The sequence below is a fragment of the Gopherus evgoodei genome, chromosome 3 (genome assembly GCF_007399415.2).
Source record: "Gopherus evgoodei ecotype Sinaloan lineage chromosome 3, rGopEvg1_v1.p, whole genome shotgun sequence".
In the NCBI taxonomy this organism is placed as follows: domain Eukaryota; kingdom Metazoa; phylum Chordata; order Testudines; family Testudinidae; genus Gopherus; species Gopherus evgoodei.
In genome coordinates, this window is record NC_044324.1 from 121561159 (window position 1) to 121573891 (window position 12733).

Genomic DNA, 12733 nt, shown 5'->3' on the forward strand with positions numbered 1-12733 from the left:
CTCCCTCTCTTCCTGCAGCCCAGCCTAGCCCCCTTCTCCTCCTGCGGCCCCTTCCTCACAGCCCCCACCGACTCGGGCACCGCTGGGGGCAGCCTAGACCCGCCCCGTGCCCGCAGCACGTGGCAGAGCTCGCCCAAGCTCAAGCGGCACCACGCCGCCGTCGCAGGGGCAGGGGCGGAGCCAGACGCGCCTGCCCCCGGCCCGGGAGTGGGTGGGGAGGGACTGGCGGAGGGGCGGGGCCGGGCCTGGGCTCCGCCCCCCGCCACTCACGTCTCTCTCTCCTCGCTCCCTCCCGCCCCCTGGGGTTTTATAACGCGCCGGGCTTCCGCGTCCTGTGACTCCAGTCAGGTGGTTGCGTTTCTGTGTTGGGCCGGGCCAGAAAGTAGCTGGGCAAGGAGAAAGTTTGCAAGAAGCTGCCCGCGCGTAGGCAGGGCCCAGCGTCCCGGCTCCCTTCCCCAGGGCTGCGGCTGGCAGCTCCCCGGGGAGCAGCAGTTTGCGGCGGGCTCTGCTGGGCACGGGGGAGGCGGTGAGAATGGCTGGGGGCGAAGGCGGGGGCGCCAGGGTGCCTGAGTGCCGGGAGCATCTCTTCAAGGTGCTAGTGATCGGGGAGCTGGGCGTGGGCAAAACCAGCATCATCAAGCGGTACGTGCACCAGCTCTTCTCGCAGCACTACCGGGCCACCATCGGGGTGGACTTTGCCCTCAAAGTCATCCACTGGGACAGCAAGACCCTGGTGAGGCTGCAGCTCTGGGACATCGCAGGTAAGAGCACGAGGGAAGCTGCACGGACTTGAAGAGTGAGCACGTTTAATCGCTCCCCGAGCTCTCCTGGGCCCCTTCAGACGTTGTTGCTTTCTGGGTTGCACAAGACAGTAATAAACTAGAGAGGGAAATAGGCAGCTAGGTCTGTCTTCTCCGGGCACCTCTGCGGTGATATCATGCTTGTCTCAACCTTAATAGAGAAAAACTTACTTGCTCTACTCTGGCTTTATAGTCTTCTACACCTTCACTCTGCCCTCTTGCCTTGGCCATGCTGGACTTCCATTTTTCCTCTGGGCTCAGAACAATAACAAAGCTTTTAACAGCTTTTTGAAGACGTGAGAAAGAGAGCATTGTATCCTGCCAGGCTACTATTGCATTCATTCATTGTAATTGGGACACATCTAATATGTCTCCATGCGTTTGGTTTGGCCACAATCAGTTAAGGGCTTAACAGCTGACTTCAAAAAACAGTGGTAGTCTTGCTAACCACCTGATTTAGGGGAACATAAACTGTTTTATGTTCTGATTTATTCCAGAATTTCAGTAGCATGGTAACTGTGAAGCTCATTCAGTCTTGCCATACTCAGGGCCATCATTCTAAAATAGCTTTAAAATAAATGTAGCCTATTACAAGTTAGTGCTGGTACATAGAACCCCGGTGGACTGAAAGTAACTCAAGCATGTAATGAAGCTCAAGTTTGGAGGAAGCATCTCTAGACTGCAGGATTCAGGTCTGCTTTGTTAATTGAAGGGCAGAGGTCAGTCTTCTTGCAACTCCTTGGACAATGCAAAAACAAAATGTCTGGTAATACTCACTTGTATATCTGGAAAAATGCATAGGATTTCTTTTTCTTGAGTTCTCCAGCAATAAAAGCTTGCTGCTGGCAAACCTTGTTCACAGCCTGCAATTACATACAGAGGAAAGGAATGTTGTATGAGTCAAACCTCATGCTGCACTTGGGGCACATCTGGGTTAGAGAATTAACCCAAAGTCTGTCACATTGTCACCTCACCTTACGCTGAGGCATTAAACAGTCCACACTGTATAAAATCACACTTGCCTCTGCTGTTTACACTATGAGATGGATTAAAGATGCAGACACAGCTCTACCCTGACATTTCTTTTTTTCACTTAGTTTATATCTAGCCCTTAGTGTCCAGCCACACATCTGTTTTCTTTGCCCTTTCTCATCACCTTGTATCAAGTGTCTGTCTTTCTAGATCTAAGAAATTAGACATGCTCAGTGTTATGTGCTTTCCATATGAAGACTGGCTTTTAACATCCTGCTTACTGGGATAGCCTCATGACTTTTTCCCACTGAACTTTGTGGGCCCAAGAGAACAGTATCTGCAGTCTTATTCCAGCATAAGTCAGCAAAGTACTAACAATATAGTGCATAGTAGTCTACCTATGTAGCAAACAACATCACTACCAGTCACAATTTCAGTACAGTTTATGGTACCTAGATTGACCTTAAAAACAGAATGTGGCTTCTGCAAATCACAAAATCCTAGATGTTAATGCAATATGTAGAAAGTGTTTTCATATACCTCTTTGAAGCTATTACTCTATAGAGTAGTATGAATTATTCTAAGTGGTGTTTTTGGAGAGTAGTTACACCATAGAGACATTTAAGGTATTGCTGTAGAAAATGTATCAGACTCAAAAGGGCTGAAGTTGTGAAGTTTATTGCCTTCCTGCCACTAACTCTTGATGGAAATGTGACATGCTTAAAGCACAAATATAGAAAAGTTATAAAGACTATACCCTCTCCAGTTTTCCTTGCGCAGGATTTTTTAACACTGCATATGAATGCCTGACTTCTGTAACTGAGTTCACACTGCTGTGAGAACCCTGAACTAGGACTCATTTTGGATTCAATAGAATTGTTCTGACTTATATCAAATATTTATGGAGAAGAAACTATTGCAGTTGCTGTATGGACTCTTGGAATATTAAGGATTTTGTAGTCTGACTATAAAAGTGAATAGTAAACAAGTGATTAAGCAGAATTAAAAAAAATGAACTGTAACAAATATACATACATGTAGTATATGAGAATCTGGAATAGTTTCCTACACCATCCAGAGTGTCAAGTACCAGCTCTTGTTCACTTACAATAAATCACCCAGGGTAACACTTTCAGAAGTGCCTACCTGCCTTTCAGTGGCCTGTAGGCTTCTAAATCATGTGGGCATTCTTGAAAATGTTGCCCTTAAATGTCTGTGTTTTCTTAAAATGGAAAACATAACAAAGCCATTTCTTGGATCTTAATCTCTTGTGCCACCCAGTCTTTCTGGCTTAATAAATGTGTTGCCTCTTCATGCTATGTCAGGTTTTATCCAGCTTGGGTCAATAGTGACTAAAAGTTGCCCACTTAGCTGTGAAATAAGTTGGTGGTGCCAATCATATTGGACTGATGTCAGTGTAACAATTAATGTTATGTTGGTAGAGGCCAAAGGCTGAATGGCCATGGAGAGTAGATATATTGGCAAATAACTTGATGCCCTTATGTTTTGGACTTTGTCTGGAGAGTTGATCAGGGAACTTTCATTATGATCAGCTGTCTTGCTACTAACTTTTGCAGTTGCAGGTGATTGGGCAGTGGCCTTCTATCTTTAGCAACGTGTATTCCAAAGGTGGGCTAAGGTAGACTGGAAAAATGGTGAGAGCTTATACTGTTGTTTCCAATGGATTAAAGAATAAAATGTTGCTGTCATTCATAAAATGAATTCCTGTACTATATCTTCTAAAAAGGGAGAGGGAATAATCTCTTGAGTATGTCACCGCCATCTTCTCTCACCAGCTGCCACAATTCAGCCTCATCTTTTTAATTATGAAGATGAATATGTAATTGGTGTTTTTCAGTATCAGATGGGTCCCATGTTTTAGTGGCTTTAACCTATGTCTTTTGTTGCCCCATCACCAGAGGTGCCAGCTCTTTTATGGAAGGTATACATTAAGCTTGTGCTTCTTCCTGGACTCCATTCTGCTGAAACCAGTTTACTCAAGCACTTCCAGCTGGCCAGAAAAGCTGCACAAATCGACTCACATAGACACCCCCCCCCCCCTTACACCTCATTTAAGCACTGCAGTAACATTCAAAAGTCCTTTCAGCTAGTATCTGCAAGCTTATTGCTAGTAGCTGGCTGTGTGGCTTTAGAATGACAGTTAACACTGTGTTAACAAGTTTATGATGGAATTTGTTCTGCAAATGTCCAGTATTTAGCAATAAATCTGTTTTGGCCTGAATGTGTAACTGAGGCCATTAGCAGATTCAAATGGAAAATAGAGAATGCGAGAAGTTGGAATAATTTTAGTAACAAACTTACTTATAAATAACTTGGGTTCTCTTAATAAAGCCTGTCACTGTACTAAAGGGTGTGACACTATCTGTGAACATGTGATGGTCATTCCCTCTAGCACCACCTATTAGCTATCTTCAGGCCCTGCACAACTAGATGTAAATAATTGGGGCTAAATGTGGATGCAGGCTAAAAACTTTAGACATGGGTTAAAAAGCTCACAGTGGTGAATACTGTTTCAAGAGTCAAGTGTAATCTTTTTTAAACTTAGTTTTTAGTTTTTAAAAAAAAAACCCTAAGGTTACACAAACGTTTAAGTAACTGGAAACTGTAAACTAATACAAATGTGTTAAACTCTTTTGCACACAAGCTTATCCTTAGGCCCCAAAGTTCAATAGGATTAACAGAAAAAGTGCTGTGAAGGACTCTAGCTAGACTCTCTAGCATACCTCATGGAAGAAAGTGGCTTTCCTGCTGGACTTAAGTGAAAGAGACTAAAGTGGGGTTCACATAATGCATTACTATTACCATTATGGGGGCACCTCTTTAACTGTTCTAGTTCATTATGGGTTCTGATTGCATTGTCACTGGATAATGACTGGTGAGGTAGTGGAATGTCCACAGAATTTAGTCCTGGTCCTGAAAGAGGCTAGACCTTGAAGTGACACCTTCTCTTTCAATGCAGTGAGTTGCTGAAGTGATTTGGCACGGGTTCACATGTCCTGGTAGGATTTTTTTTTCCTCCTTGGAATTCCCTAGTATAGAGATGTAGGAGTGCTGGGATGACTTGTTGTAGGGGTTATGGTAACATAAGATAGTTTAGGGGAATGATAATTGGGTGATATCATACTAAAGCACCAGAATCTCTTGCATACATGCCTGTGTATTGAATTTAATAGGATAGTCTGCAGTCTTTTTTTTTTTTTTTTTTTTTTTTTTTTTTTTTTAGGATCAGTAGTCTTAGTCATGGCAGGGGTGGGAAATCAGATAATCCTGTCACTGTAACTTTAAGGAAGAGCTGAGCAGTAATCAAAGGCATGCTGATACAGGAAACAAAATTCATAAAATAAGTCGAGTGACATTTAGAAGAGACTTACTTAATCCATCAGGTATTAGTAGACTGTTATAATGCTTTTGCCTCACTTGGTACCTGTAAAAGCAGCAAAGAATCCTGTGGCACCTTATAGACTAACAGATGTTTTGGAGCATGAGCTTTCGTGGGTGAATACCTACTTCATCAGATGCATGTAGTGGAAATTTCCCGGGGCAGGTATATATACACAAGCTAGAGATAACAAGGTTAGTTCAATCAGGGAGGATGAGGCCCTGTTCTAGCAGTTGAGGTGTGAAAACCAAGGGAGGAGTAACTAACTGGTTTTGTAGTTGGCAAGCCATTTGCAGTCTGTTTAAGCCTGAGCTGATGGTGTCAAATTTGCAGATGAACTGAAGCTCAGCAGTTTCTCTTGGTACCTGATATACCTTCCAGAAAAGATATTGGAACTACAGTTTAGTTGAACTCCTGTGAAATGAGGGAGGAAACAGTAGGTAAAAATACAGAAGTGATGACTCATTCTGGTGTGCTTTCACACTGCAGAAGAAAAGGCTGCTTAATTATAGTTAAAGATTTTTTCCAAGTCTGAATTTCAATACAAAGTGAGGGATCCCTTCTTTGGTTACATACCTTATATACTATTTGAACCAAGAGGTAGAAGGGTGTGCTGCAAATGTGGCTCTATTGAGAAATCAATTTCTCTATTTAAAAATCCCTGCAGGAGCAAACTTTAATGAGACATCTAAAGACTTAAAAATAAACACCCTATCTTGCTCTCTGCCTAGATATCACTATGGTGATGGAGGTTTGCAGTTCTATAAAATGGCAGAAAATAAATCTAGTTATTCCTTTCTTTATAACAGTTAATGCAAATGACCTAATCATGCTGGTATTATTAGTCTGCATGTTTGTATTCACATCAGAGCTCTAGGGTGAAAGAAGTGGAATGGGCTTGGAGAGCAATTGATTTTGCTCTATTCCAGAGTCATTAATGTCAGTGCCAGATTGAAGTAAGAGTGCTATTAAAGCTTCAACAATTAAATTACTTTAGTATTTTTGGCAGAAAATCTCCCCACCCCCCATTTTTTTTTTAGGGCTTTCATCGTGGTAAGGAAGAATAGCTCTACATTTTTTAGATCACTAGGATGCTTATCTAAAATTGCATGAAACAATTAAACAACAAGTAAAGGAGCTGGAAATGCATAATGTAAGGATTCTATGTTCTTGCACACTACTTGAGTTCTAATGTGCTCAGTTTTGCTCATAACTCCACTAACTCCAAGACTTGCAGGCAGTAAGAACTCTGAACTGTTATAGCTTTTCATCTGGAGATCTCAAGGCACCTAACTGTGAGTTAGGGGAATATATCCCAATTTAGAAGGTGCAGGAAACTGACAAAGGTGAAGTAACTTGCTCAGAATCCAAGAGTCAGTGGAAGAGCTGTGCATAAAGCGGAGTGGATAGATTTACCGAGGCACTTGAAGATGCAGATGGACACCTACTAGGGTTTACAAAATTCTCCAGTGAGTTAGGTGCCTAACTCCCATTAACTTCCCTGGTCCTGTAGGAGCTAGGGAAGGAGGTGCAGGAGAGAGAGAGAGACTATCCCTGACCCAGATTCCCAGTGGAATATATGGTAGGTTCAGTTGGGGGGTGGTTTCCTATCTTCCTATATGTTGGAAGATAGAATGAAAGTTCCAGTTTTGGGGAGTGGGGTAACGGGGGCAGTCTCTGAGGGAGAACACAAACCTTGTATTTGCTACTCCCTTCTCAGTTTTGTTGTTGAGAACAGATCCCTCTCATCTGGTGCAGTAAATTGCTTGAGAGTAAGAGTTCACTGCCAGCAACTGGTTTGGCTTGCATTTCTTTAGGCTGTTGGGTTTTATTGCAGTAGAGCATAAAAACTCTTGATAGTGAATGAAACACAGGTTCCTACATAAAAGGCCTATTGTCTCTAAGCTGTATGTAAAGAATATATACAATTTAGGCTATTTCTACACTATAGCATACGTCAGCATAAGTTATGTTGCTCAGGGGTCGCCCCCCTGAGTGACCTAAGTTACACTAACATAAGTGCCAGAATGGACAGTGCTATGTCTGTATGAGAACTTCTCCCACCCATGTAGCTATCACTGCCTCTCACTGAGGTGGTTTTATTATGCTGACTGGAAAGCTCTCTCCTGTTGGCATAGAGCATCTTCACCAGACTCGCAGCAGTGGTGCAGCTGCATGTGTAGACAAGCCTTAGTCACACTAAGCCTCTCACTTGTGTTTAAAAATAATAATAATAATAATAATTTTTCAGTTTAACTGATTTGATTCTTATTTGTAATACGCTCATAATTAAAACTCCCAAGCATGCAGCATTTAGCTTATTACACAATGCTTTTCTTCAGTTATTATGGTATCTTGTGCAGTGTACCTTCTTAGAGATGTTTGCATTCAAAAGCAAGCCTCATACTCTGCGTTTTGTGCACTAAGAATTTCATCACTTCAGAAAATGATCATGGTTGACTTGAAAATCTGTAGTTCACCTGTGTTGTGAATCATTGCCCTTGGAGATATGTGGTGCAGTAACTCAACTGTATACTAACATGTTTCCCTATTTTTCCATTGGGAATGTCTTTGAGATGCAAAGAAAAATAGCTTGCTTCAGTTAATTTAGACTCTGGAAAGCATGCATTAACGTTCTGAGAACTAATAGGTTGAGATGTTGCATTTTGGTAACTTTTTTTCATAATCTCAAATCTAAATTTAGCGCACAGTTCTAAAAAGCCCTCTTAATTTACAACTCTGAAAATACTAAGTAATCTAGCATGCAAAGTACAGTCAAATTATAAACAATCAGTAAACAAAGGGACTTAAATATCTTGCGATAGAGTTCTGTAGTTTTAATGAAGAATTGTAAGACGCCACAAATCTTTACTATATTTGAGCTACCCTGCTTGTAATACCATGTGCTCTAAACAAATGCATTGTGATCCTACAAAATTCAAGGATATAAAACTTAAACCAAAACAAAACCCTGTTCTCACTTTAAATTTAAGTAATTTGGTCTGAAGGAGAAATCCCTCCCCCCCAATCCCATAGAACAAATTTTATTTGTATGTAATATTTAGTGTGTGGCAGGCAGCATAGCTTAAAAATAATCAGGTATCCTGAGTATTAGTCACACTGATTATGCAAGATAGAACTGTTCAGTTTTCTTTGTTTCAATTAACAAATAGATTTATCTTCAGCCAGTAACTAGCCTAGGTAAACAGGTACTGCAGAAAAACATAGGTTGGAATGATTTGAGCTCTTGTGAACAATATTGCATTGCACACCAAAAGCAGTTTTCCTAGCTGGCCTTCAAGAACCATTTGCAGAATCTTGTTGCCGTGGCACAATACATCTAGGATGAGATCTTCAACGTGTTCTAGAATGAGAATTTCATAATATGATTAGGAAGCCACAAACAGTGCTGCTGCACTAGTACATCCTGCAGATCCTCTTAATTTTGTTTCACAATTCATTGCTTCATGCTTGGAAACAGCCGTTATTCAATGCAGAGGCTTTTAGGTACTGTGGGATAGGTGATTCTAGAGGCCCAAAAAACATTCTGAAGTTGCAAGGTGTGCTGTGTGTATGTAATGAAACTGTCCACTCAAAGTGTTGCTCTGGATGTTTGAAACTATTCCTAAAATAAGGCTGCAACAAGGATTCCACAATAGTTTTTTTCAATTAGTGAGACATCCATTTGCAATACTAAGTGTAAAAGCCAAGCATATTAAAGTTGTACTATAAAAGGGAAGAATTTAATTACATTATAATGAAACTTAAATAGTGCTTTACAGAGAACAGACTGTGTGGTTCCCCCACCCCATTCCGTTTTATAATTGGCATCAGGCACAATTATACTGAAGTTAACTGGCCAAGAATTGCTTTTGTTAAGTTTATACATCTCAACTTTCTCCTCTAAAAGCTTAATTTAAACTCCTAGATAAAACTATCTTAAAGGGATATTAAGTTGGGGCTGATTTACTGGCTGCCAAAATGACAGCTTGTGATGGAAGTATTACATATTACCCCCCAAAGATGATGAAGTAAGGGCTTGAAGCATACTAATGATGTACAGAACTGCCAGTGAATTTGCAAATGTCAAATTTTAAGTTCTGTCCTGTTGGTACTTGTGGATCAAAACCCTTCTATATGAGAAGTATTAGCGGAATTCTAGAATAAATATTAATTATTTTGTTAGCTATTTTTATGTCTGCAAAGCTTGGTGAAGACTTAATCTCAGATTTAATGAAATAAACCTTTAGTGATCTATTAGGGTATGAATAGGTGCAACTTGAAATGTTTTTTTACAGGGATACAGTTCAGTTAGGTGAAGTTTTGTGTACAATAATTTTATTCTCTTTAAACTGCTCAGTTTCTTTCCTTACATCTCCCTAGAAAGGGCATCTTCATGGTATATGTTGGTTTGGCCTCCAGAAACAACAATTTCCAGACCACAAATGTCTGTTTTTCTTCTGTTTATGTCCACCTTGCCTTTTCTCTCTTTCAACCCCATCCCACCCCTTCATGCGTGACCCAAGTGCTGTTCAAGTAGAGAAAGAATGAACGTTGTTTGTCACCAATATTCCTCTATCACATGGCACTTCCAAGGGTTGAATGTACTGTGTGGGCCGCGTTCTGCCAACCCAGTGAGTAAGTGATAAGGAATTGGAGAGTGAAGGCTGATCCCATGTTGGAGACACATACTTAGTGGACTCTTCTAAAATCGTATAAGTACTTTACTTTGGGAGGTAGCATGCATGAAAGAAGCTATACAAAATAGCTGTAGTAAAAACCCGGCTCTTAAATCAACCCCTTTGAATTGTAGCTGATCTTTTGGAATGAATGGCTTCTTTCTTTCAGATATCTTTATACTAACCTTTTTACAAAGAAATGTATTCATTTTGTGTCTGCATGTGGTATGGCAATGTAAGAAGTGGCTTACAGCTGAGGTATTCTGAATCTCTTGCTCTTAAGTCATAAAAGCACAGACACGAATCCCCTAAATTCCATGAAGCTCTGGCTGCTCACAACTCTGTGCAGTAGCTACCAAGTGCGACATTTATTGCATGAAGTAACAATTCTTGTTTTAACAAATTAAAGTTTCTGTATTCAGAGAGCAACCAAACTAAGGTTGCACTGGCATAAACAGATTACTACATGATATGGAATTTATTTTTCAAGTGTTGTCTCATGGGAATGGGGAGTTTGCATGTGGATTTGGAAGGCTCACTTTATGTATCCATCTCTAAAGTGAATAGAGAAGATGACAGCAGGGCTTTAAGGAAAAGTACCCACCCAAGAAATGTGATGCAGGACATTGCAGAAAGCCTTGCATGCTTAGTATATTTAGGCAGCCAATTGGGGGGTGAGGGTCTTCTGACTGAAGAATAGCTATTGCTTTTTAGTGAATATTTGTAAATATTTCCAATGTCTGTTCGAATTTCACTGTGCTGTAATCCAGTATAACTCTTTATAAACAACTATTTTCCTTTCTTTTGGGGTTGTTGACATAGGGTGTGAACTTTGTTATGCAAGTTAGGCAGAGTTAGGGTGACCAGATGTCCTGTTTTTAAAGGGACAGTTCTGTTTTTTGGGACTTTCTTATATAGGTGCGTATTACCCCGCACCCCTGTCCTGTTTTTTCAGTTATCTGGTCACCCTAGGCAGAGCAAAGTTGAGCTTCCAATCTCTGCAGCATATGAATAGGGCCCTAGCAAATTTGTGGTCAATTTCATGGTCATAAGATTTCAAAAATCATAAATTTCATGATTTCTGCTATTTAAATCTGAAATGTCAGTGTTGTAATTGTAGGGGTTCTGACCCAAAAGGCAGTTGTGCAGGAGGTCGCAAGGTTTCTGTAGGGGGTTGTGGGTATTACCACCCTTACTTCTGTGCTGCTGCTGGTTGGGCACTGCCTTCAAAACTGAGCTGATGGTGCCAGAGGGGGAGATGGCAAAATGAATGTAGACTGTCTCTTTGGAACCTCTGAAGAGACTCTACTGTTGGGGAAAGTGGTTTTGTTCATGAATCTCTTAAGCCAGGGGTCGGCAACCTTTCAGAAGTGGTGTGCCGTGTCTTCATTTATTCACTCTAATTTAAGGTTTTGTGTGCCAGTCATACTCTTGAACATTTTTAGAAGATCTTTCTAGAAGTCTTTAATATATAACTAAACTATTGTAAGTAAATTAAATAAGGTTTTTCAAATGTTTAAGAAGCTTCATTTAAAATTAAATTGAAATGCAGAGCCCCCCGGACTGATGGTCAGGACCCGGGCAGCGTGAGTGCCACTGAAAATCAGCTCGTGTGCTGCCTTTGGTATGTGTGCCATAGGTTGTCTACCCTGTCTTAAGCAAATACCCTTTCCAGCCCAATGTCCCCCTGTAAGCTGCCTCATCGCTGTCTGTTGGAATGGGTACACTGCCTGACATAGGAAATTGAGGTAGAGGTTGCTGGGAGGGCAGGTGGATATAGGGAATACAATCTCCATCAACATGTCGGATCAGGAATTCCCATAATCTTTCTAAATGACGGAAAGGCAGGTAGGCTAGGGAGATAAAGATGTCTGGCCTTAAGAGTACCACTGTGATGGGATGGAACAACTTTGGAAGGTAAATGTGGTCTTCTGTCTAAAACACTGAACTGGGATACAAGAGACAAGGGTTCAATTCCTTGCTCTGTCACAGCTCTTCTGTGCAACCTTAGAAAAATCATTTAACCTGTATCTGGTGCTATCCATTCCCATCAGTAAAATGCAATAACCTCCATCCTATGTTTTGGGTCAAATTTCAGATTCTGAAAACAGAGTGGATAAAAACCTTTAGCTTTAGATGACCTTAACATTTTGAGGAACTTCTGAATAGCTAACCCTAAACCACTATGCTGCATAATAGAGTTGCTGATCAGATGAAGTAATATTTCTTCTTAAATGAAAATGAAAAGTCACAATTCTCCTAACAAAAAAACTTCAAGAACAGGCTCAATGAGAAACTGCAGAATTGGAATTAATTTGCAAACTGGATGCCATTAAATTAGGCTTGACTAAAGACTGGGAGTGGATGAGTTTTTACTTTGTGTAATGACAGTTTCCCCATGCCAATTTTTCCCCTACTGTTACTCACAACTTCTTGTCAACTGTTGGAAATGGACCATCCTGATTATCACTACAAAAGATTTTTCTCTTGCTGATAATAGCCAACCTAAATTGATTAGTCTCATTATAGTTGGTATGGCAACACCCATTTTTTCATGTTCTTTGTGTATTTCTATATATCTTCCTACTGTATTTTCCACTCCATGCATCTGATGAAGTGGGTTTTAGCCCACAAAAGCTTATGCCCAAATAAATGTTAGTTTCTAAGGTGCCACAAGTACTCCTCATTCTTCCTACTGTTAGTGTTAACCAAGCAGCTCTAGGGCCAGACCAGTGGTGGGGCTTTTTGAATGCTGAAGTGTGAGCAAGGCCTTTGATGCATCACTGACTACAGGGAGCCAGTGGAGAGACTGATCACTTGTGCACAGCAGCATTGTGTGGAGTGCCCCCAGATGTGGAGCACAGGCAGTATTAAAGGGTGGT

The 12733-nt window shown here is 41.0% G+C and overlaps 1 protein-coding gene across 1 annotated transcript in view; it reads left to right on the forward strand.

The window, feature by feature from the left end:
- Positions 1 to 300: 300 nt before the first annotated feature.
- RAB32 (RAB32, member RAS oncogene family) overlaps positions 301 to 12733 on the forward strand; it is a 45868-nt gene continuing 33435 nt past the window's right edge. The window contains exon 1 of the mRNA XM_030556519.1: positions 301 to 761. Coding sequence (XP_030412379.1) covers positions 533 to 761 — 229 coding nt within the window. The 5' untranslated portion in view covers positions 301 to 532. The remainder of the gene's footprint in view (positions 762 to 12733) is intronic.